We start from the raw sequence: 27393 nt of genomic DNA on the forward strand, positions 1-27393 counted from the left end.
CATTTTGTAAATTCATTTACAATTAAAGAAAATGCATGGTTTTAATTTTAGTAAAAACATTGTATTTTAAATTGAAATTTTTGTTAAAATAATAAAACTGAATAAAATTTAAATAATAATAAATGAACGCTTGAAAGAGACTTTTATTTTGATTCATAGTTTATATGTATATATAAAAATGCATACAATTAATGAATATCATATTGTATTTGTTTAAATTTTAATTTAAGGTTGACAAAATCGACATAAAGACTATAAAAAATATATAAATATTCTATAAACAGTACTACATTATTTATTTTATATTTATTTTCAATTGTAACATGCTAAACAACAGAAATTTGCAAGACATTTTAATAGTTAATGAGTTAAATTTACAGTACGTGCATTTAACTGCATTTGATGTAGTTTCTTATTGAGTTTTTGATTATGGTCCTTTAGATATGCTATGAGATCCGCCTGAAATTAAAATTAAAAAAGTTTATTAATAAGGGTGTTGTTATTTATTGCATAAAATATTAAAATAATTATGTCACATATATAGCACATTTCCTCAATCCAAATTATTCCAGTTTAGTCCCAAAAGATTTTTTATTTATTTTAAGAAAATAAAAATAATTTGGAAGAAACTAGAATTACACTTTAAGATACTGATGTATTTATTTAAAATCAAATACAGCACAGAAGTTATAGTGAAGTGAAATAATTAGAAATCAGTGTTTGGGATTTTAATTCTTCTATTTCTTATTTTTAGTAAAAAGACATTCCATTTTATTTAAAGCCTTATAGTGATCAGTTGTAATATCATTCGTTTGTAAATATACATTCAGAATTTGAATGAGTCTTCTACTTCATCTACTACTTCGTCTTCTACTGAGCCCTCGCCTTCCGTTGCGCTTAGAATTGGATCCAGTAATTTAGAGCTATAGTGCTCAATAATATCGTCATAAGTTTGATACACAAATTTCATTGTCAAACTCAATATAATCGTTAAGAGTAACATTGGAAGTTATTTTATTTACTTTAAACCGCAAAATGCATTTATACTTAAAAAAAAATTCGACTTATAAAATACACTTTCCCATATTCCTGTCGGCACGGAACAAAATTTTTGTTCGAGTTACAGAGAAATTCGTGTTATAGAAGTTCGAGTTATGGAAACAGAATTGTATGTAATTTGCTCTCTAAAACCTTGGTGCACTGTTTTTGGTTCGAGTTATGGAAGTTTGACTGTATTAATATTGTAAAAAATTTTCAGAGATTAAGGTATAGAAAAGACTATATTTAATACCCATCCCCAATAAATTTTTAGTCGTCAACAATTCCGTTCCCTCCCAAACTGTCATCACCTACTCACATCTTAATCCATATATACGAATTTGTAATTCCCTTCATATTATCTGCTTCATAGATTCTCGCGGGTTACAACAACACCTCTCAAGCCCATACGTAATTACTGATTAGATTACAAGTAGTTGATCTAATCAGTAATTACGTATGGGTTTGAGAGGTGTCGACTAAAAATGCTTTACATTTTTAACATAGTTAAAAATAGTTGCCTCATATATATTAGGAAGATGAATTCTAGAGACTTTACAATTATAAATTCAATATGATGTATCAATTTAAAGTCACTTTAAATAAGTTTATATCATAAAAATAACAGAGGTGGATGGATAGTGGTTGGGGGTAATGGAGATGGAAATGAGGATAAGTCGTGTATTGCGCGGGTCGCATTTAATTGAACATTAACCCGGATGAATATAAAGAAATCTAGCCACTTCAATGGGATGGCTCCAAAGATCAATTGGACAGAGGTATGTGTACGTTGAGTTTTTCTTCTGGTTACTGCAGTCTGTTATCACGCAAATTGACATAAATTAAATACGATGTTTTAATATTTCGATATCGCGACTAGTAAGTTAGTACCTTAGTTTTAATTCTATATTTATGTACTATGAATATATGTAAGAAATGTATCTACAATTAATAAGATATAATTAGAATTACCTGTTTTTCTAATAGCTCAGCTGTAGTACTACCAGGTTGTGTAAGACCCAATGAACCATTTAAATTATTCAGACCTCTCAAAGCATCTGGTGGCTGTTGTGCTTTATTGAATTTGAAAACTTTAGCTATAATAATAAAAAATTTAAATATATAAAATCAAGTTTCTTTCACATAAAAATACTTTCACTTACATATATAACAACTATGCGTAGCTGCTAATACGATTGTCTCAGCCAAATTAAATGCTGCAACATATGTTATAGGAGATAGAAAACCAGCCATGCAGTGTGACCAGAACTGTTCACCATAATAATGTTGAAGCATTGCCTGTACAGCCAATAGCACTGAATTCCAAAGTGAAACTATATTCAATGGTATACCCTTTTGCATAGCGGTGGCACGGTGAAATTCATGATATCCATTGATGCGTAAATCATCATGATATTTTTTTATCACATGATCGAAAACCTGTGATTCAAATATTATCTTATTTACTTTTATATATTTGAATATATATCATTTATTACTTACGAAAGTTATAACCCAAAATGTAGCACGCAAATATAACATAATAAAATAGGCTTCACATCGTTTTTCTGGAGGCCAAACAGCAGCCAACAGGATACCAACAAATGAGATTATTGTCGATATAAATAAATGTATGCTGGAATAAAGAAAGATATTTAAACAATAAATTATTAATGATAATAATATTGTATTTTTGTTATTTAATATTTAGTAAAGCAGTCAGTTTATTTTTTCTTTGCTGTAAAACGATAACTTGCACTGATTCATGTAAAGTGCATTAAACAGAAAAATACAAAGAGAATATAAAATAGAGTAAACATAATTTTTACATTTTAATTAAAGCTGGTGTAAATAAAAATAAAATGTAAATTGGATTTCAGTTCTAACTTAAAGATCATTGTAACTTTGAGGAAGTTGAGCTTTTGCCTAATCTAGCTATTTAAGATAGATTGGATTGAAAAAAATGGAAATTCAGGGACGGTATTGCAATTGGAATAATAGAGAAGAACGAAGTTTAAAATTTTCTGTAATAAATTGAAAATAAAATTTTCTAGAAAAAATAGAATAATGTGTCTCAGACGTGGGTAATGATTTGTGCTGTAGAGAATTTTTTTGATTGATTTGAAGTTTGAAAGATGCTTACATATGTGCATCCTGTTAAGCAGCAGTCAGAACATGAATTGTTGGGATTGTTTTCTAGACTTTTTAATATATTCTTGCCGAATATAGTAACCTAAGAAAAAATTTGATATATCCTACTAACCCAAAGTAGGAGGTTACCTATTGTAACAAAGTGGTAACCTTTTATAGTTTGTGATGAGAATTCTATTTAAATTTTAATGTAGTTGCCTGGGTTTGTGGTTGATGTATATATTCGAGCAACATAAAAGACCGTTCTTTTCTACGGTTCGAAACAAACTCAATTTATTATATTTACGTATATACAGAATAGTGTTCCTACATCTTGAGTGGGGGAGATTATATACATACATATCAATTGTAAACAAGAAGAAGAATACTAAAATTAATTTTCTTGACTCTAGTGATAATGATATGCTCCTCAATACGAAAATAATAACATATATTTTTGGATAGAGTGTACAGTGATATAAAAGATGTATTTATGTAAGAGAACCATGTTTAATTGGAAGCCCAAATTCCATTTTTTTTTTATAAGTTAAGGTCTAGAGCAATTATTGCATAATTATTTATGAAAAAACTGCAAAAATGAAACTACACAATTCTGTATTTTGTTGCTAATTCTTTGGGGGATGTTAAACTGTACTTGGACGTCGAAATTAACGAATGGCTCCTGGACGTAGACCCGGGGGATCTTGGAACCAAGCTACTAATCCTTTATAATTACTGATAAATTTTCATTATGAAAGCTAAACAAAAGAATTTTGCAACTTTATACAAAAAATTTTGAATATGTACACTTTTAAGTATTTGTTTATATACGATTTTAATATTGATAAACAAATTAAGACAGCATATACCTTAAAAATATAATTATTTTGACAATTAAATTTTATGACTTCACACCGAGGTTGCTGAATCATCACATATATAATGATATACACACACATTATTTAGATTATAAAAAAAATATATTTTTCTAATAAAAAAACTAACTACTTACTGTTCAAAAAGAACGCAATTTTGTTATGTATACTCAATCAATAAACCTATTTTTAAACCAAAGAATCGTGTTAAGGCCAATCACATTTGCGCAAGATATTGAAATTACAACTTTGGAAATCGTATTAATATTTACCTAAAAGCCGGTATTGTTTTTAAAGGCTTGAAGGTACCAGTATCATTTGTACTAAGCACCGGATCTACCAATGATTGTTGATCGTTTGGCACGCTACCCATGCTTGATTCTCCAGTAATTATGACAGCGCCTTCGGGTGCATTACGTTCCATTTCGGAAAAACAAAAGTTTCAAAACCGGCTTTTCAATATGTATATTTAAAAATGTATTTTATTTATTTAGTTTTAAACAAAAACAAATTTGACACTTTCTTGCGTTTCAAACAATTTCGAAAAATTATATATGCATAACTTATTATTTCTAAACAAACACACACAAATTGCAATGAATGATAATCGCCTTTGTTATATTTTATATTTTGTTTTGTTTTTTTTTGTTCATTTTGAGCAATTCTGCAGCTGCACTGTGAGTACAAATAAAAATGAGCATATGTTGTAGTGTTGTATTTTTAGAAAAAACTATTTGTATCAAGTTGCGCAAATAACTGGTATAACTGGTATACTAAAAGCTGATATCTCAGTCGGAAATATATAATTAAATTCAAATATGAATGCTATGAACGCAATATCAATACAATAATACAACAAAATATAAATTGTATTATGGTGTTTTTATGATTAAGTATTACTGAATGAAATCTTAAGACAAATGTTGCTAGTAATATAGATTAAAAACTACAATTTACTGCGAAAGTCCGATTTAGAAAAATATACTGAATTCATGAAGAAGATACAATATATATTTAGGTTGCAGTGCAAAGTTTTGAACATAATAATAATAATATTACTATTACATTAATATCATAACAGTACGTTCAAGCTGTATAATTAATTTAAGTGCGAATTGCGATAAGTACTGTATAATTGTTTTTGCAGATTTATTACAATACAAGATTTATTCCCATTAAACATCAGGAATTATTTTTTTTTTGTACGCTTAAGCTACATTAGAAAATAATTAAAAAATCGTAAATTTATCTAAAATTTATATATAAAGGTGAAATTAATTTGTATGAAATAAAAAAACATAAAACTGTATGCTTCGGTTGTTGCAATTAATTAAAACTTACAATCTGAACACTTCCTATATAGAATTAGAATAGTTTTATTAATTGTAATAAATCAATTGCATCTTGAATGGGCTATTAATATATACCTACGACCGAAAAGCCATTCAAATGCAGTTACAATTTTTAAAAATAATAATTAACATTTATAATACATTCAACGTATAAAAGTTAATACTTCTAATTTAACATGAACAGTAAAATAATTATTATTATTTTTAAATTGATTATAAATAATTTATCATAGGACACAACAAACTTCTTCGTTACATCAGATTTAAATCAATTTTTTTTATAACGTGAATTACATATGTATATTTAGTTTTAGCAGACTACATTTATTTAACAGCTATCTCTCTGAAAGTAGAGGAAAAAGTTTTATGCTTAAGTATTGGTCGGTATATAACTACAATATTTTTATAATATTTAAAAGACAATAAATGCTGAGTTATTAAATGTGTATAAAATGTCAATATATGAACTTTATTGAAATAATAAATCTAACAATGGATTTGCTAAATTGTTAAATTCGAAATAACGTTTTTGCAATTCCCGATAATTTTTTTGACAAAGATTTGAAAATCATGCTCTGCTCTAATCAGAAAGTATGCATTTATTATGTTTTTATTCACCAATTTAACATATTAGCATTTTAATACGAGTTTAGCATGCTATGTAGAAAACATGAAAAGGCCCAATATTCGTTGAAATTATTTGGAAAAATATTTTAAAAAATAAATTTATTGAAAATGTTATTAATATGAAAATAAAATAATAAATGCATTTTATGTGTAATATTATTATGCTTTTTAAACAATTGTACATAGAATTGAAAAGTATTAATTTTGTTTTTTACTAATATATAATAATAATTCCATATTTTTATTAAATTAGCATTTTATAAGAAAAAGTTGATAATTCAGTATAAAATATATTATTTATTACTTATAATTAACAAATGCAGGTTTGACTATCTTAAATTAATTTATTTATTATATATAACTTAAAATCATAATTATAAGTAATATGGCGTTTACACTGGCTGAAAATGGCTCATTCTGAATGAGTCATTTGAAAGTGTTTACATTCGTTGTATTTCATTTTTTCTCATTTCAAACAGCTGATTTTTCAACTTGCATGTTGATTTAATTTTTGGCCTGTGCCAAAAAAAATGTTACAGGAAGGTTAAATATACCTTTAAACCTTACAATATAAACTGAAAACTTGTTTATAGATTTGATTTATTTATTTTTGGGAAGTAGAAGTTCCAAAAATTGGTGCATCGTTTTAAAGAAAATTCAACCACCAAACATTTGTTTACCTTTTTTTGTAAATATGTTAAAACAGCTTTTTCAAACTGTCAAAATGCCATGAAGAGCTTTCATTTAGGGTGTGTTCAATGGGTTCCCTTGCATTTGGAACATATGAGGAATGCATCCGAACGTCTTTCATACAGAATGTGAGAAAATTGCTCATTTTCGAGCTTGAAATTTTATATGCAAGAATGAGCCATTCGCTACTCATTTTCGATTTTTGACCAAAATGAGCCATTTTCGGCCAATGTAAACGCCATATTATATCAGATCGACCACCAAAAAACTTTGAATTACTTTAAAGGGGTATTTCATATCATAGTTAGCTGCTAACTTAATATGACAGCCTTTGCTATTACACAAAATATAAAATTAATATTAATTTAAATGAATTAATATTACTACTATTGTACGTTTCAATTTATATTTTCATTTTGGTTATGACACTGACTAATAAAATAAATTAATCTATTTTTAGGTGGAGTTAATGGTTAAAGACCTTTTTAGGTATAACGTTTTTTTTTAATATAATATATAATAAGATATTTTTTTAATACCTAACATTTCTTCATTGATACAATGTAGAAAATATTTTTAATTTGCGTTATACGCTTTGATGTGTACACTCCAAGAATTTAAATCAGAATACAATTTGTATGGATACTGACAAAAATCTAATCAGAATCAAAGATAAACTACGGATAAAACTGTTGAAATATGAAAGTATTTAGATCATTCATAGACTTTCACTCTATGGGAAACCAAGCCTGCAACCAAGTATGATGCGTGATACACTTTTAAAATTAATTTTATTTAAAGTGAATAAAAAATATATATTTTGATCTGGTAACTTGAATAATTTCGCTGCGATGAAAGCGAATTGATTAGAATTTGATTTTGTTTATAAAATTGCGCTTTTATTTTGGATTTGTGATTTCGATATTCATACTTAAATAATTGAATTAAATTTTTTAGACAGTTCTTTCAAATTTAATTTCCTTTGCAAAATAATGAAATGCCGTTTCAGTATCCGCGTAGAATAAAAGACTTACCAGTATTAGAAGATGAATCTGATGAAGATTTCGATACACCACAAAAACCTAGAAGTACCATTAACACACAAAAGTAATAATAAAAAATATATGTTACCAGGCGATTATAACAGTAATTGATTTTTTTGTAGTAAAAACAATAAGGAAAATGTTGATAATAACGCAGCCGGTAAAACGACAACTAGTGCATTGCGAATGTAGTAAGTAGAAGTGAATACTATTTTGTTTTTTTTTAAGAACTTTTAATACATTGCTTTTAAATTAAGTCCCAAAAAACGATCAGAATTGCCTATATTGGAATCTGATTCCGAAGAAGATGAATTTCTCAAAAATGATAATTTAAATTGTGCGATTTTGAATGACTCGTTCATGTTAAGCCCATCAAAGAGTGAACTTGAAGATAGTCCAATTTCTGTAAGAAGTTCTCTTAATTCATCAGCTGCAGCTGATCAAAGCGATAAAAATTTATCACTTATATCACGTTTCGACGGCTTAGCAGTGTATGAAGGAGACAAAGTCCAAAATCACAATCAATCAAAAACACAATCCAAACCATTACAAATCATACAAGAACATAAGCCACTAATCGTCAAAGAAGTTACTCAACAACCTGCAACTCAAACTAAAACTAGAGAACAAACATATTCTAAAGATTTAGAAACACCACTAAAAGCAGATGTTGAATTATCAGCCAAAAGTCACAAAAATCCAGAAACATTATTTATCACACCACAAGTGTGTGTACGTTCCTTTTCAGTACAACGAAGTCAACGTGAATGCGAACTACCACAGTCGCAAAAAACACGTACTGATCGGGTCAATGAATTTCGCTCCCAGAAAGTACTATTTCAGACACCTATGGCAATGTCACGCGCACCAGCCCACTGTGTACCAAATGATAGTCTAACATTATCACTCTGTGATACCATAAATTTAGGCTGTGAATCATCGTCAAAAACTAATGAAAGCATTCCGTTGCCTGTAGAGAATAATCAGATTGCTGTCGGCAAAAGTAAAAAATCCTTGGAAAATGCATTTCATGAAATTGATAAAAACAAGGAACACCAACAAGAGCCACATTTTGCAAAACCAGCTGCAACAGTATACACTGAAACTAGCAGTGGCGAGAAAGTTTTACATATAAATAACAAAAATTATGTTATAATGCAGAAACTAGGCGTGGGCGGTTCCAGTTCAGTATACTTGGCCAAACGTCAATACGATGGGAAAGAATGTGCTTTAAAGGTATATTTATGCCACCATAACTCTGCATATTTTTTATATATTTTCTGTATGTTTAAAGGTTGTTGATTTGCGATGCGATCCTGCGGTTGTTGAAGGTTATCTTAATGAAACGAAGCTTCTGGCAAAACTGCAAGGAGACTTCTCTGTGGTTGAGTTGTTTGATTAGTGAGTTTATATGCATAAAACTGTTGGAATATTAATCATTATGGTTTTAATATTATTAGTCATTTATTACGCACTGAGTCAAAATTATTTATGATCATGGAAAAAGGTGATTCTGACCTCCATAAAATACTGCAAGGCTACACCACCAATTTGCCACTTTATACTTTGATAAGTTATTTACATCAAATGCTGGAAGCAGTCAATTACATACATCAAAGTGGTAACATTTTTAATTTTTATATGTATGTATATGTATTAGAATACATACAATTGTTTTTTAGGAGTAATACATTCCGATTTAAAGCCTGCAAACTTTTTGTCGGTAAATGGTAGATTAAAACTGATTGATTTTGGCATTGCGAGTAATATATCTATTGATTCTACAAGTATTATTAAATTCTCACAAGCGGGAACCTTCAACTATATTAGTCCGGAAGCTTTAACGGATACTTCGACAGGCTCTAGCCCAATGCGTAGTAATCAACCAAAAATTAAGGTAAAATATTTTTAGCAGACATAAAAAAAATATTGTTTGTATATAAACATAATAAGTATCTATATATATAAATAACAAAAGTATATGTGTAAATTTTAGAAGTATATATGTAAATTTTTGAAGTATATATATAAATAATAAAAGTATCTATATAAATGTTAAAAGTATATATATACATAACATAAGTATATAAATATATTTATTTGAACGTTATAGCTGTTTGTAAGCCTTGGGGTCTTCCAGTATTTTTCCACAGATGACATGGTAAAAAACAAATCAACAATAGTTGAAAGCTTGTTTTGCCGGTCGTCAATAAGCCACTTTTTCAATCGTTTTTTTTTTTTCTTTAATCATGTGTACCTAAAATATCTCTTTTGATTGACTTTAGTTTGACATTCTGGGAGTAGTAATGTATACTATTCGGATAAGTAGTGGACATATTCATGTGTAAAAGTTTAATTTATAGTTTTACTTACTTAAAAAAATTTCAATGTCTTAAAAATGTATTTATTACATATAAAACCGTAATTGGCTGGCGCATACCCTAAGTAAGGCTAGTTTGGAGTGACAGTCTTATACACTCACTTAAGCATAATCTCACTTAAGCACAAATAATGTTCCGTTGTGACACCACTGATGAGCTACTCTTCAAACGCCAGTTCTGATCATTTGAAAGTTACAAGTTAAAAGCATCTAGTGAAAGCATCCCTCTTGAGAAAACACCTCAGTCAGGTTAGTTAGAACAGCCACAAAGATTTTAAATCTACTCATAGCAAATGATAGGCTCTGACACATTTTGTGAGTACAATTTATTCCTCATTTACAGAGACATAACTCCGACAAAAACCGTTAGCGAATAGGCCAAGTCTTCGTCTACCCAATCAATCGATTCTTAGATCCCATCTTCTCTAGTAAGTTATTAGATTACCTATTATATCGGTCTCTTCTATACAGCTGCAAACCCTAGTACTAATTTGTTTATTCTACATATAGTCTAGAATAGAGTTTTCAAGCATATTATTTTTTAAAACATATTATTTTTGAAAAGTTTAAACTTAAATTTAAACTTAACAGTAAATTATTTTCTTGTTAAAAGTTATATTGTTCTATTTTTGTTTTGTTCTGTTTTGTTATTAATGTTTTACTTATACAGGTCAACATTTTAAATTAAAATTAAAGCATGAAATCAAAAAAAAAATAAAGAAAACAAAGAAATTAAAACAAAAATATATTTTGTTAAAATAAACACGGGGTCTTGTAAATAGAACATTTTAAATGCCTGGATTAATTACTTTAAATCTCCATAGAGATTTTGCCATAGTCACTTGCATTGGCTGTTTGTATCCTACTTCTAGCTGCCTTTACAAAGTTTTATTGGGTGAATAATGTACCATTATATATGAAGCTTTGAAGATGCTAAAATATGTTTCTTACTACGATAATGCTAATTGTATGCTAATTTCAATTTTTTTTTGACTTTTATGAAATCTATATCATTCATATCAACTTTTATGTGTTCCTAGATGATTCTGTTATATCTAAATTATATTATATTTATTATTTTATTTTTATTTTAAATTTCATATTAATTTATTTAAAAATAATTTTGTTTTTTACGGGCTAATTGGTCATTAGTTAAATAGTAAACTTTAAAAAATATATAATTGTTTTTAAAACAAAATTATTTTTAAAAAATTTTTTTAGTCATTAGAACAATAAATGAATATTAATTTATTTATATAATTTTATATGAATGTATTATATACATATATCTATTTGTTACTAATGCTCTACTATAAATTTACAGATATCTACCAAATCAGATGTTTGGTCTCTTGGTTGTATATTATACTTATTGCTTTACCAGAAAACTCCATTTAGTCATATTAAAAACGTGATGGCAAAAATTAGTACAATTTCAAGTCCAACGCATCAAATTGAATATCCCACATTGCAACCAATATATCCTGCAATGCTTTTAAATGTAAAATATTTGTTCAAATATCAAATTTTTTAAATTATTTATATATTTTAAAAATTTATTTTACAGATTGTAAAAAATTGCTTACAATACAATCCTAAAAGTAGACCCTCATGTGCTGATATACTAAAATATCCATTTCATATGGTTGTGCCAGCTGAATATCTAACAAAACCACCATCACCTACTTAAACCAGTGGAATAAAAATACCAATAAATTACAAAATTAATTCTAAGTCACAGTTAAATATAAAACAAATTCGCTGCATAAAGAACATAATCAAAAGTTCTGTTGGCACTTTGGTATATTGTTTCTAACAATCAATCTACGAAAAAAATCTTCAATTTTAATATATGTATATGTGTACGCAGTAAGTTAATTTTTTTTTTGGTTTTATTTTTATTTCCTCATATATACATCTTAAAATGAATTTTTATAATTTAAAACAATTGTAATCAAACCAAATAAATTGTACATCTTTTTAAGAATACAAACGCATGTAACTAACTGTATACGCAGCATATCGTTAGAACAAAATATACGATAAAAATAAAAACTATATAGTCCAAGTAGATCTCTGTTAAAAGTTTTAAACTATTTGTTAAGTCTTTATATCTAAAATAACGAGCACATTCTCTAATAAAAAGTGTATAAACTCATATACTTACGTACGTTTCTCAAAAAGGGAGGGAGGTCAAGTAGTTTTTATTTTAATTTTATTCAAGGTTAGTTTGTTGTCATGATTATAACTCTTAGTTTTATTTTTTAAATTAAATTCCATATGCTTTTCTTAAACCAATATAATTTAAAGATTGAATTAAACTTCAACCCAATGAGTACTAGGATTTCAGGATAATAAAATACTAACTTATATTTTAATAATAATAATTACTACTTTTTTAAATTAAATACTGTCTATGTCTCTCCCAAAAATAATTCAATAATTATTCTTGAGTTTTTAATTACTACCTTGCAGTCAATTTGAAAGTAACATTGCTTCAAAAAGTATTCATTTAATCTTTAATTGTTATGATGTCGTTCATAGTTAACTTGTTTTGTTATTATGCAATTCTGACATCGTTTACAATTGAAGAAACACATTGGCGCACCTATTTGGTATTGATTTCGCTCTGCGATGTTGCCTTTATCTCATAAGGAGTTAAAAAATTCTTCCTTTTTGGGTAACAAACTAAACAATATTATATTATATTTTTGTAACTATTTTTTTTTTTGTTTTGCTAAATAATTGATCAACCTAAAAAAGTTTTATAAAGAGTGCTAAACTGTGTTAATCAGTTTAGAATTTAAATAATTTGAACCTACAATATTATAGAAGCACATTATATTCGTTTAAACAATTTATTTTTGGTTCCCTAATATACAGACCACGGTAAAGTTTATTTATAATAAAGATACAAATGTTTTTGACCCTCAATGGAAAGATCACTTTCTCAGAATGTTACGTAGAGTGGCCCTTGTTATGTAGGGCACGTCAATGTTGACACTTTCGGGCTATGATGAAAATTCATGTTATACAGAGTGTCATATCTGTTTGTCAATTTTGTATTTTTATTATTATGTTTAGGCAAGTAGGCAAGTTGAGTCAGTGCAGTTGAGCACTTTTTATCACTTCATCAGACCAAGCAATAACCAATAATTGACCTTAGATCTGTATACCTCACTTAGCAGCCTGTAACCATTCTGAGATTCGATAACGCGGTGTTGGTAAGCCTTTCAGTTTTTGTAAATAATTTCAGGGCTCTATCCTTTATGTATTTTTTGATGGGATCAATCTTGTGGTCCTTGAGGATGTCATATGTTCTAATGTACTTTTTTGTTGTGTCTTGATTTTAAAGGAAATGTATACATGCATAACACATAACACTGCTTTAACTAAGTGACAAGGCACAGATAGTCTCGGCTCTCATGACCGAATTTAAACCGCCATTTGTTTTTTCTCTCATTCTCAGTTTTTCAATTTACATTGAAAGCAGTAACAATTTTGCTTTTGACGTGCCCATGACACTCAACATAACATGAGCCTAAGCTTGCAACAAAAACAATAACAGCTTGTAATAGTATTATGTACTCTTAACTCAATTCCATTTATGCTTTATCTTTTTTGAAATGAATTGATTTAAAAAGTATGTATTTATAAAATGAAAAAAAAAACATAATAATATCAGTTTAATTTTAATACGTTTATTTTTTATATTTTTCGTTTATTATAATATGTGTATAATCATCATAAATTCTCCAATCATACTTTCTTTATCATTTAAGTCTGGATTCTGGCATAACGTAAATAAAAATCGTCGTTTCATGCGCACATTTTCGCATTTTATAATAAAATTTGTTTTTTAAACTTTTATTTATTTAGATTTCATATTATTTTCAAACTATTCGTATTTTAATTTGCTTCAAATTGTATGTCGGTTGGCATGCACTGAAGTCAGAAGTCAGAATGCACACCCAAACAACACACGACTTAAAGCTAAATTCCTTATCAGTTTGCATATCAGCTTGTGTTTTGTTTTATTTATTTTTTTGTTGTTGCTTTTTTTTATTAAGTGCTAATTTAAAATTATTTTACTTGTAAACAATTTCATTTATTTGAAATATAATTTTCAAATGTTGCCATGAAGTAAACACATGCAGCCTAATATTTTCAATTCATTTATGATACATACATATATGTTATTATATAAAAATAGATTCATTATTATATATATATATATGCTTAAGTAAATGTTGCTGTTGTTTTAAGGATACTTTTTTTTCATTTTTTTTATTACTTTTAGCTGACGTATTTCCTCTTCTATTTTTATTTTTTATTTTTTAAGTAGTTTACAATTTATCTAGTGAATACTTTCCATTTGCATAAATTCATAATAGACATAATAACGAAATAGACAAATGGTTATTTAACTAATTTTATATAAAAAGAAAAGGTATATATATAATAATATTTATATGTATAAACAACAAATTTTTTAAATAAGCTAAACATAAATTTTAGTTTTATAAAATTTAAATAAAAAATTGGCATTTTATGTATATTGTATTAACTGAAATAATAGTATATATATAAATTTGCTTATTACTGCTTGTTTACCAAATACTCGTTCTCTTACTGTTTACTTTCTTTTGCAATTTATATAAAATTTTATTTAAATGCAAAATGTTTGTGGAACAACAGCTATGTCAATGAGGGTTTCCACATTTTATAGACAGTTTTATTTCGGTACAATAATCATCATTATAAGTTTAGTTTTCATTTCATAATTTTAAATATAAATTTTGAATGCTATCTTGTCATATATTTTCATTGCACAAATCATAAAGCTTAAACTAATTCATGTATTTTTTCCATATTACATATTTCTTTTTTGTTTTTTTTTTTTTGTTTTTGTTTTGTTTTTTAAATTAAATCCTCAATAATATCCTTATTAGTTGGTTATTTAGAATGTTTAAAAATTGCTGTTGTTTGTTATTCCAACCGCTGTTTAACTTTTTCCTCTCTATTTAATTAAATCTGGAAGGCATAATAACGTTAATTATTATTAACTGTGTTTATTTTTAGTTAGCTCCGCCGCTACTACTACGTATTATGCGACATTAAATGTCCTGAAAACAAATTAAAAAATATATTTTTATTTTTTTTTTAACAAAAGCATTTGTAAATTGTACGTACTTGGGCTCCGTTTGAATGTTGTAACTCTAGAATTTGCTCTTCCTTTGAGCGCACTATACTGCGCCAATGTTCGTCCGTTTCGCGGGCACGTCCTTCCAACTCTGACAATGTGTTGCTCTATAATGAATTAAAAAATATTTTTATTCATCTAGCATATATTAAATGTTTATATAGAAAAAGTAGAGAACATTTGTAAAATAAATTTTTTTGTTTTCTCGAATTTACTATACATTTAGATTCGAAATAGTTCTAATACTAAAAATTAGAATAGAATAATACAATATAATAGATAGAATACAATATATATTGCCTGTAGGTCCTCTGGATTAATATTTAATCTAGTACTTCATAGTCTTGTATTTCCTACATATGAAGTAAAAAAATATGATTAGAGACAATACATTCTCGGATGTGTTATTTACCTAACCATATCTGTGGCACTTTATTAAATAAGGCATGAAATTATTAGTTTCGAAATATTTAGTAATTATTTCTATAGTATCTCTTCAGTAAACTAAGAAATAATAAAGAAATTTTTAAAATATTCAATAATAAATTTTAGTTTTAGTTATTTCAATATGTGTATCTTACACATTTAAGATTTTGCAGACAGTAGTCGTATTTTCATCAGGCTGTGAACCCATTCTTTTAGTTAAGAATATTTGTTAAGAAAAAAACAATCAATACAAGTTGAGACTTCCAGCAGTGCTAGTATGAAATTTTTAAAATTATAATTCTGATTTACTTGAAACATCATGTTTAATATAAGACAGAGACTAAAGAAGTGGTTGGAAAAGATTTATAATATATTATAATACTAATTTATTTTAAAATTTTTGTTTTCTAAAAAATGTAAGAAATCAGTTAATTGTTTTTAATTTAAAAATGCATAATAGAGTGTCTGAAAACCGCAATTTAATTGAAAAAATTAATAACAAGAATTTAATTAAATATTCCTATAGCTAGAAGAGCAATTACGTTCTCTTCTACGTATTTTGTTATACATTATAGTTTAATCCGAAAGATAAAAACTTTGCAGTTATCTGTATATGACATGACTCAAGTTTCTTATAGATCCAAGAATTTGCATTTGAAGACATTTGAACATTTGAAGAGAAACGGTTTTTGAATTAAGAATAAAGTTTACTAACAAAAGGGTTCAGATTTTAAAAGGTACTTTTAAACTTCCTGAAGTTTCAGGATTAAGGGTCATTTTAAATATGTTAGATAAGTTATTTTATACATTATATATTAATAAAATTAATTAAGATAAATGCATTTATAAATAAGACTTATAATATTTAACAAATGACTTACAGTTTTTGTGACAAGTTTTGTTAACTCATCGATTTGTGATCTCAATTGAGCATTTTGTTTATGCAAATTTTGCACTTCTGCGCTATCACCGCTACTACTTGAGTTGCTTGAGCTGCTGTTATTATTTATTCTACTATTATCATTATCGTTTTCATTATTGTTATTATTAACTGTTCCTAATTCACTATTTGTTAGATTGTTATTGTGTGAATTATGTATAGAATTACTGTGATTGCTATTGCTGTTGGTGCTGTTGGACTGTGTGGATTTGTTACTATTACTTGTGGTGGTACTGGCTTTGCTTATTGATTGTTTTACATGCGTAGTTAAGACCTGTTCAATCCATTGATCGAAAGGTGTACTTAGAGCTGAGGCTGCGGATGCCTTAACAGCTTCAGGGTACAAGCGTTGGAATAATTCGCGTATTTGTTTTTGATCCTTTGATGAAGAATCTGTAGAATTGGCGGAGGGTTTTTGTGTAGTGGCAGCTAAAAGTTGCTGTTGTTGCTGAAAAATAAAAGATAAAAAGTTTCAATTAATAATTTATATAAAATTTTAGAAATTAATAATTAAAATTAATAGTTCATTAGTTCTCATTTATTAATAATAGCACATGCACTTACTACTAAATTCGCATTTGCGCTTGAAATAGTATTTTTGTCTTTAATTGTTGTTTCAGCATTTTGTAAAGCCTCAACCAACTTCCAGTTTTTCATACGCAAATCCTAAGATGAGACATACAGTAAATTAGTTAAAGCTTATAGAAAAAATTAATTGATTTTGTTTGTTGTTTAAGCAAAGAAATTAACGAAACAAATATAAACTATAATTGCTACTATTGAAAAAAAAAAAAATCATGAAAACTGGAAGTTTTGGGCTAAGTGCTTATATTATATTAACAACAATATAATACTTTGTAGTTGTTGTAATTAAGAACCCAGTACCAGTTAAAGTGCATGTGTAGTTTAAAAATAAATGAAAAAAATAAAATTATAATTTAACAATTATACATTAAAAATTAATTTGTTTTTGTGATAAATGCTTAGTATGATGTTTTCAAATAAATACATATGTTTATACTGGTAAATATCGATATCAGTGAACTTTAATTTATCGCCAAAACTGTAACACCATAATATAAGTCAATAACCTATGTAATCAGAATTTTTAGTAAACTTATTTATATATAGTATAATATATTTTAATAAAAATGTTTTAAAGGCATTCAAACTACTATGTATAAAAGATAATGAGCGGTTATATCTTTGATTATATTTATTTCCTCAGACAGACAAGCTACCATTAAAGTATTCAGACTTAATGAATACTTTAATGGTAGCAAGTGTGAAATTATTCATTATTCCAACAATTAGATCCATTAGGAAAAACAGATCATGAAGCAAGGCCATGAAGAGTTGAGCTACAGTTGGGGCACATATCGCGAATTGACGCATTTATGCGTGATAAGCAACTGTTTAGCTCATTGCTATATTCTAGCCTTAATTGTATTGAGACAATGTTTTTGCGTCACTCTTCCCTGGAAATATATAGTGGAGAACTGTTGTTGAAAACTTTGTTGCTATGCAACCGTAGTCTCAAAACAAAATCCACATCTCTGTGGAGAGCTGTTAATCTACGTTGTATTCACTGATGTTCGTTCAATTTCAATAAGTGTTGATATATTCAAGATATGAAGAAAAAGATTGACGGATGCACCGTAGAGGAAGGGCTCTACTTAAAACGTTGCTATTCGGTTGACAATTTGTGATTATGCTCTCTAAGAAGAAACATTTTAGTTTGATAAATATGGTCAATATGCGAAACGTGATGGCATTCGATCGCAGTCCACAAAGTCATGATTTAGCATGTTCGTATATTATTATATTGCGTCTTGCATAGTTCTGAAGAGACATTGACCGTAAAAGAACTTCTATTGCTTTGTATTTGTTTAGCGGGAGTTATTCATCATAACTCTACGAACAAATTGCAAAAACGTTAACACATTATTGCGAAACTTTAGCCAACTTTACATTGCCGTGGTATGGGTAAAATGGGTCAACAAATTTTCGAGAACGACATCCGACATTTCTGATTTAGTGGTAATGGGATTATAAATTTATCGATATCAATAGGTCGAGTCAAGTATACTTTTTCCGTCCAGAAAGTGAGGACTAAAAATAAAGGTAACTATAAAATATTTCCTATATTTATTCCCAAAGCACATTATGAAGAGAAAATCTCCACTCAATCAACTTGAAGTATGTCAGAGATTGGTTTAAGGATTGAACGAGGTCTGAATTATGTTGAAGTCTCTTTGGGATAATATGGTATTATTATGAGCTTCTATTGTTTTAATTATCTTATGTTCAACAACCATCTACTTTTTAATTTAAAATATTTATTTTGAATGTATATAAGAATCTTAATTCAACATGTTGACAAATAACAGGTGTATGTTTTTCTTTTATTATAAAAGGATTTCATTTTAATTAAAAAAAGGAGTATTTGTTTTTAACTTAATATATTATTTAATCATTTTTATAAGCAAAGAGAAAAAACAGGTCGGTCTGCCAAACCTAAGTCCAAACAAATTGCTGATAAGACTGTAAGTAATAGTAATACAGTACACGCTTATAAACTAATTTAGAGAGATGAAGTTCACATAAACGAAATGTTCACCATATCAAATTATTTATTTTTTTTATATGAATGTAATTTGTGTTCGTTTAATAATAAATCCGACTTTTTATAGACTTCATTGAAATTTTCTTGATAAAAATATGTGCATAAACCTTAACAGTACATATTACAACTAAAGCAATAGTTTGAATTTTTCTTAAATGTAAATTGATTGTTAAATATTACTTATATCTTTTATATACAATGTTGCTAGAATTCTCTAAGTTGGGCCTTTAGGCGCACAATAGATCTTTTAGGTTGGGGTGCATTCATAGCCTATTATTTAATAATAATAATAATAATAATATACAATATAAAAAAATATTACACATTTTTAATAATGTATTACAATACTTTAACTTAAAACGAGCTTTAACCAGAATCCGAATTAGTTACTTCTAATAAATAATTTGTCTTATTAAGATTTTTATTGCAAACAAAGCATTTTTTCGAATCCGAAAAACTGCATAAATATTTTCTAAGAGAACGTGCCACTAAAAACTTATGATAAATTTTGAAATGTAAACGAAATAAAAATTTTTAATGATCGTTAATTATAATATTTATTTGTGTCCATATGAACTAATAATAAAATAATTTTACTTACATTATTTTTCTCCTTCTGCTCACTCAGCTGTTGCAACAGCTCCTTTTCGCGGTTACTAACTTTCAATACATTTTGCTCGGCATCCTGCAATCGTTTATTTTTGCCAGCAACATCAGTCTTCAATGTTTCAATAAGTTTGTGCAGTTCCAACACTAGTTGTTGCTGAGTTTGAGTATTTTCGCCTGCACTAGCAAGCTTCTGTGATAATTCTGAGTTTTTGGCACTTAATCCCTTGAGCTCTGACACTTTTTCAGCTAACTCTACCTTTAAAGCACCAACTATCTCCTCCAAGCCAGACTGCTCCAAGCTTTGTTCAGTTGTTTTGCTACTGAGCTGTTGAGCCAGTTCAGTATTTTTAGCTTGGATGGCTTGAATTTCTACTTCTTTTTCATTTAATTTAGTATTGAGTGTTTCAGTTAAATCTGATTTTGCTTCTTCTAGATCTTTACTAGACTGCGCCAAATCGGCTTTAACAGATTCCAAAGCATTTTGTAAATTACAAATCTCTACTTTACTTTCGGCATTCTCGGTCTCAAGTGTTTTTATTTTCTCAAGTTCGAAAATCTGATTATTAGAGGTTTCTTCAAGTTCGTCACGTTGCTGCTCCAATGCTATAATTTGTTGGCTCTGCTGCTGTATAAGATCGTTTTTCTGTTGTAACTCTTCGAATGCTTGACGTGAAGCATTCACCATGCATGTTAACTCAGCAATATTTTTATCCTTATGTCCCAACTCATTTTGCATCATTTGCAATTGTGTAAGTAAATCTTGGGAGCCAGCTTGTTTTGCTTGTACCAATTTGGCCTGATATTGTTGACGTTCGAGTGTAACTTTTTCATTTAAAGTTTGTAGTTCCTGATTAAGTGCAGCAATCTCTTGCTCTTTGCTTTGTAGTTTATCAGTATATGCTTTGACTGTAGCATTTAGTTGAGCGCGTTCTGTGTTGATTTCTGTGCGTATCTCACGCAGTTTGGCCTGCAAACCAGTGGAGGCTTCTTGCTGTTCAGACAAAGCACGATCCTTCTCTTCAAGTTGCCGTTTAAGTTTTTGGCATATATCATCTGACCATTCAGAGTGTGTCGAAGGCATATCTTGTTGTTTATTTAATAGGTAGTCAATCAATATTTGTATTTCAGAGCGATTGAGTTCAGCACGACGGAAGAGATTCATCAAAAGCGATACACCGATAGTGTCGGTGTCAGATAATTTATTCAATGCTAGCAGTAATTCTTTATTTGCTGAAGACTCCTTTTGTTGTTTCTTGGTTTGCTTTATTTTTGTAGCAGTTTGTTGGGTTTTAGGTGAACCTACACGCGTTTTTTCTTCTTGTTGCTTAACTTCTTTGGCAACAACAATTGGTGCAGACTCCACTGCCTGTTCAGTGGTCGGCTTTTCTGTAATATGTTTTTCCTTCTTGTTAGTTTTCTCCTTTTTGACAGCTTGTCTATCTTCTTTAATAATATTATTGTTTTGACTTTTCTCTTGCTTTTTAAGCTCGAGTACATCCTTTGGTGGTTTCTGTTCAAAGTTATTCAATTGCTCCTCTATGGCTGCATGAGTTTTGACAGCAACCGGTTCAGTTTTATTGACTAAGATGCCAGATTTGACTTGTTTTTTATCTTTTTTAGATTTCGGTTTAGTATTTGTTTTATCCGAGTTACTAGCACGCCTGCTAGATTGTTCTGCATTAAAAGTAAGAACTTCTGGTTCGGGCTCAAATTCAACATGCAATTTCGAGAGACCCTGGGGTTCTTCTTCAACAGATGGTTGTTCAGAATGTGCATCGGATTCATCTTGTTCAACATTATCCTTGTGTTGATCACGTTGACGTTGCTTCTTTTCTCGTTTCTGATCCTTTTTCTGTTGTTGAACTTTTTTGACTTTTGGCTTTGCCTCCGTTGAAGGCATGAATAAAGAATAAAGGACATCGAAGAAGGTAAAGAATATCAAAAGGATTGAAACGAGTAAAACAATTGCAATAACAGTCAATATGTGGATGTCCATTTTTGCATGCTTTGTAAAGAAATTTCTGAAAAGAAAAAAGTAAAATTCATATTGTTTATTATACAAATTTTTATTACATTTAATATATTATAGAGATATATCAGAGTTTTTGATTATGTTATAATTAAAAATAAGCAAGTAAAGATGTTTTCTTTGGCTTTGTCGAAGCTGTGTCTTATCTGACAGTTTATATGCTATATCTAAATATAAATCGATATTCATAAAATTTTGTGTATTCTTTTATATGAATATAAGTACATTCTGTATCAAAATTAAACAGAATGTCTTCATTAAAAACAGAAAAAATTCGTATCCCCTTGTTGAGTTTATAAGGCATCTATAATATATAGTCCACTCTCCAAAATCATGTATCTAAAGTATAATTTGAAATGCTCAAAACCAACAGAAAAACTAAGGATGAAACAGACAGACGAACAAGGCTAAATGAACTTAACTCGTCGAGTGATCAAGAATATATATACTTTATGACATCTACGACGTTTTCTTCAATGCGTTATTGGTTGTAGAACGTTAACAAGAGTAATTGTTTTAATAATTTATTTTCTGCTATTAAATTTTTATCGGTGTTAATATTTATAATATATGTATAAATATTATAATTATTTATATTAATATTTACATAATTGGAGTTACTTCAAGTCATTTAAATCTTAAGGAATGACGTCAAACTCTTATAATCTGCAAATATCTACATTTTCAGTCTTAATTGATCAGTTTTTTTTTTATTAACTAAGTGATTTATTATAGTCCTAATTGAAATGAAAAAGTAACATTTCTCCTTAGTAGAGAGAGATAACAGAATAAACATAATATCTCTAGACAGATAATTGTTTATTACCGTAAAACAAACTGCAACCGAACAAAAATTTTATTATTCAAAAAGGATAATTTTATAATTCTGTGAAGGATAAGATATGTTTTATTATCATCATTGTTCACTGTGGCAGACTTTAACTGACTTCATAATCTAACTTAACGTGTAATTATATTTTACATTAAAAAAAGCATAGAATTCAATGCAACAACTCAAGATACTACTTATATTTCTCTAAGTTTAGTAATTATACTAAATAATCTTTACTGGCAATTAGCCAATATAGTACCTCTAAGCTAGGTAATATTTATTAATATTATAAAAATAGACTATTTAATCAGTAATCGAAATAAATGCTAAGTTAAAACTAAAATATTACATTTTAGTTTTCAAATGTAATAAAAATAATTACTGATAAGAAAATATTGCAATTTAAATATTATTTGTAGAGTCATGTAATTAATGTGAATCCCCCAAGCTATTTTTTTTAATGCTCAAATAATATACAATTTATATTACAAAAAAAAAATAGACATAAAAAAGCTTTATTTCAAACAACTCAAAATTAAAAAATTATTTGCCATAGTAAATGCACACTTGGAATTCAGATTCAGTTATAATAAATATTTACGAAATAATGTAATAGTTATAAATAAAATTATTTTTAAAGAAACATCAATTAAATTCAATTTCATTTTGAAATTGATACGTATCCAGAACGTAATCACAACGCAATAATGATATTTAGAAAGTAAATTGAAAATACAAGTAAAACAGTAGTCTTTCAAAATGTTCGATCCATTATATTCGAATCGACCACTCAAATAACCGAAAATGTTCGAACATCAAACGTTCGAACAGAGTTTACCATAGTATGTTATTCGAACATTTTGTAGCGACTCACTGTACTCAATCCAAAGCCTCGAAGCTACACATAGCTCGAATAATATTAGAAGCTCTTAAATTTAGCCGTTTTTGTTTCTAGCAATTTAGACTATGGCTCTACCTGTAATAACTTCTTATTAAAAGTCAGTTCTTTGAATACGGCTCCGCATAACATAAAATTTATGTTAATTTGTGCAAGTTTATTCAGCAGGGCGTATTTTTAACATGACTAAGCATAGATGGATTCACGCCCATCATTTAGGTATAATAAATAATAAATAAGTAATATAAATAAGTGCTAGATTTAAGTAAAACCATAAAAATTCTTTACATTAACTGCTGACCATAAGATATACCATAAAATCGTGATATAATAATTTCGATAGAAAACTCAATTGTAAGTTTAAATTCATTTACGAGTTATATTTTTAATACTATTTACAATATTGTATTTGACATACTCTCTATGTTAGTTTTTGAAGATATTTGTAACGCAGAAGTCCACATTGAACGACAAAAGGTTAAGGATATCATTTTTATTGCTGTTATCCAACACATTGAGCGTCGAATGCTTGTAAATGAGCATATTGAGCATAGAATGCTTTTTCGAATAAGAACTCATACTTATTGCTGTTATCTAGCACTTTTTACAAGCTTGTGAAGGTGGACTGAAGAGGTTTATTCCGCAATTGTTACAAACTTAAGTTAGTTGTGCAACTTATTTGCAACATTTTTAATGTATGACTTAATTATTTGAGTAAGTGAAGTTGAGGTTGGCTTTAATTAATTTTATGTTATCTGCAAGCATAGTTGAAACTACTGAAGACAAAATAAAGATATTGATTGATGGGAGTAAAAATAAGAACTTATGAGAGTAGTGATAGACGTAAAAAGCGTTAGTTTAATTTCAAACTTCGTCATTTACAATAAGAAATGAATTGTTTGCAACAATGTTGAACATAAGAGCTTATAAATTAAAAAAAAATAAACCAGGCAAAAGCATTTCGTAAACCAATAATCATTAGAAAACGTAATGTTGGATTTGAAAGGAATTGTTTGTTGTTTGTTGAGCTTTTAGCAAAAAATACCGCGAATACGTTTAAAGTATACTCTTGTCTTTCGCCTTATCGAAAAGACACAAATTGTAATTCATCTTAACAAAAAAAAAGACCAAATTGATAAGAAAAATTGAATAGACTGTATTACCACTCCCACCACATTCTCTGAACTTAAAACCTAGTCCATTTCATATATGCTGACTGATAGCCCAATACTCATTTATAATAAAGCTAATTAAAACCTAGTTTTTCATTTTTCAGTTTCTACTCAATTTCTTAGATGACAAAATCTTGACTTCAAATGAGAACGTTGAACAAGATTTAGTAGATTTTCTGCCAACATATGTAGATCAGCAGTCTTATCAGTCTTATGCTCTTATGAGCAGTCTTATACTAGTTAAAAAGATGACAGAAGATATTATTATTATAATGGAGAATACCCATTTTTGAAGAACTGAGCGTTTTTAGAGTGAAGTTATAGAAAAAAAATGTATTGTTGTGATTATGAACTATATTTAAATAATTACAGGTTGATAATGTATAACAATAATTAATAAATATACTTTCATGAACTGATAATAATAAAAAAAAAATCATAAACATATATATATATATGTATAATAATAATTCCACACTTTTTTATATAGCATTACAAGCAAGTTCCAGTACTTGTATGACATAAATTTAGATCTACAGCAAAAAACTTAGCTTTATAAAAAAAAATTCAAAAAATACGTTGATAAATAAGAAGACATGGAAACAAATCAAGAAAATTCTGAAAACCGCTTATCAGTGAAATTCCATATTTTTTTCTGTATTTATTCAATTTAACATGGTAATAAAATCATTCAAAAATTTGATATGGGCTTTCAGAGTTTTTAAAGCAAACTAAAAGTAATCGTATATACAAATTTAGTATGTATATAGTATTGTATAAATATACTGCATAAGCACGAAATGAAAAAAGTAAATAATAAAACATTAAACAACAAAGTATTTAAATAATCAAAAATCTGATGACGTGTGGTTCTGCAATTGGTGAATGGACACACATTAGCAGTCGAAGCGCCCAAAACTTGATTCGCGCCGCATTGCCAGCCAAAGCTAAGCAAACCGAGGGCTAAAGATCATCGACATTTATTAATAATAAAATAATAATTATAAATATGTGTATGTAGGCAAAATGAACAAAAAAAAAATAAATAAACATAACTGTATTGAATACCAGTGAACACATATACAAATATATTCAAATATGTATATATAATAAATTTGCAAAGTATACAGACATACGACGCCGGCCGGCCGGCCGGTCGAGCTAAAATAATTTGATACAATGATAATACGTGGTACTGGAAATTATAGATACTAGCGATTTGTATTTGATTTCGTTGTATAAAATATTTCACATTTTATACATAAAATTCCATGTATAATCGTGTAAAATTTTTATAACATTTCCACATGAGTAGTTGAGCTGCGTAAAATATTTACAGCTTTAATGATTAATGTTTTTTAGTGTAATAACTTTTTAATGATTATAATTTTTAATATGTATGTAATATACGCAGCGCTTAGACCACATGCATGATTGATAGGCTTTATTAACCAAGCAAACGAAAAACTTAGAAACCGTTTTACGGCATTAATTAATTCCTATTTTAAAAGAGAAAATCACTGAGTAAAGATTATCATTATTATCATTATTTCTGTAAAGCATTAATATAAAAATATCACACTAAAATAGGTCAACTCTATTACTTTTTTACTTATATGTACTACTACGCTTACTGCTCCACCCGAAAGATTGATATAAAAATTTATTTTATTCATTAATTCTCAAGTAGTGTATGATTCGAAAATGTACACAAGAGATAAAAAATACAACAAGTGGACGGATGTGCTCTATAATCTGTTGATATAATTTAACAATTCGAAGGCATATATTTAATATCAATTACTTTTTATGAACGTTAAAATCAATGAAAATTTAATTTAACAAGTAGACGAACAAGAGTAGATTCGTGCGATTCGTGGAGTAACATTTCTCAGTATTACGTTCCTAGATTAAGTTCTATACATAAGAAAAAATATATAAATCCTGCAACAAATAATGCCTCTACAAACAGAATAGTATTAAAATTTAATTAATTCCTTAGTAATGCAACAATGAACTGAATACTAACTGCAACTTTTGATTCTTTTTTGAATTCACAAAAGGCTTACTTCGAGCTATTCTTCCATTTAAATATGATAATCCTAATATTCTGAGGACGGATTCTGTCATCCTGAGACAAGTCTTTCCTAAGTCTTTTTTGTTCACGTCTTCCAACTTTGGAGCGCTTGTGGTTCTATTTTTCAAATTTAGTTTACTAACCATCTCGATTCTTTTACTATAAAAATTTGATTTGGAGCTTTTCATCCCATATTTTCTACAGTTTTTATTGAACTGTTGAAGAGCTTAGATTTACCATTTCAGATATATTACGCTAGGAAATTCCCTTTTTTAAATGCTCCCATGCCAAATCTCGCTTTCCAGTTAATGTACCCCGTCCCATGGTTAATAAAATGCATCCACTTTAATTTTTTTAGTATTTTCCCTCAAAAATATGATTACAAATGATCGCAAAATAAGAATATTTTTATTTCCGTCTGAAATAACGACGATATTAACGGTACT

At 28.0% G+C, this 27393-nt stretch overlaps 3 protein-coding genes across 5 annotated transcripts; 1 reads left to right on the top strand and 2 right to left on the bottom strand.

Moving 5' to 3' along the window:
• Positions 1-159: 159 nt before the first annotated feature.
• On the bottom strand, positions 160-4650 carry LOC119677422 (transmembrane protein 192). The gene is made up of 5 exons (XM_038088761.1): positions 4316-4650; positions 2542-2674; positions 2202-2478; positions 2011-2135; positions 160-459 (listed from the first exon to the last, which is right to left on the bottom strand). Exons 1-5 carry the CDS (start codon positions 4465-4467, stop codon positions 361-363), a joined length of 786 nt encoding a protein of 261 aa, XP_037944689.1. The 5' UTR covers positions 4468-4650; the 3' UTR covers positions 160-360.
• Positions 4651-7116: 2466 nt separating this feature from the next.
• On the top strand, positions 7117-11908 carry LOC119686334 (probable serine/threonine-protein kinase mps1). Of its 2 annotated transcripts, none has more exons than XM_038100894.1 (10): positions 7117-7201; positions 7280-7471; positions 7670-7819; positions 7878-7946; positions 8013-8991; positions 9050-9156; positions 9216-9376; positions 9438-9652; positions 11460-11636; positions 11703-11908. In XM_038100894.1, the coding sequence occupies exons 3-10, from the start codon at positions 7710-7712 to the stop codon at positions 11823-11825; spliced, it is 1941 nt and encodes a 646-aa protein (XP_037956822.1). In that variant the 5' UTR covers positions 7117-7201; positions 7280-7471; positions 7670-7709; the 3' UTR covers positions 11826-11908. The 2 variants fall into 2 exon arrangements, with proteins under 2 accessions (XP_037956822.1, XP_037956821.1); XM_038100893.1 differs by having other exon boundaries at positions 7722-7819.
• Positions 11909-15216: 3308 nt separating this feature from the next.
• Positions 15217-21956, bottom strand: LOC119686335 (ribosome-binding protein 1). 2 transcript variants are annotated; one of them, XM_038100895.1, is made up of 5 exons: positions 19932-21956; positions 17269-17370; positions 16646-17152; positions 15329-15445; positions 15217-15261 (listed from the first exon to the last, which is right to left on the bottom strand). In XM_038100895.1, the coding sequence occupies exons 1-5, from the start codon at positions 21933-21935 to the stop codon at positions 15253-15255; spliced, it is 2739 nt and encodes a 912-aa protein (XP_037956823.1). In that variant the 5' UTR covers positions 21936-21956; the 3' UTR covers positions 15217-15252. The 2 variants fall into 2 exon arrangements, with proteins under 2 accessions (XP_037956823.1, XP_037956825.1); XM_038100897.1 differs by lacking the exon at positions 17269-17370.
• Between the last annotated feature and the right edge of the window lie 5437 nt (positions 21957-27393).

This window comes from Teleopsis dalmanni, chromosome 2, assembly GCF_002237135.1.
Source record: "Teleopsis dalmanni isolate 2A chromosome 2, ASM223713v2, whole genome shotgun sequence".
NCBI classification, from domain to species: domain Eukaryota; kingdom Metazoa; phylum Arthropoda; class Insecta; order Diptera; family Diopsidae; genus Teleopsis; species Teleopsis dalmanni.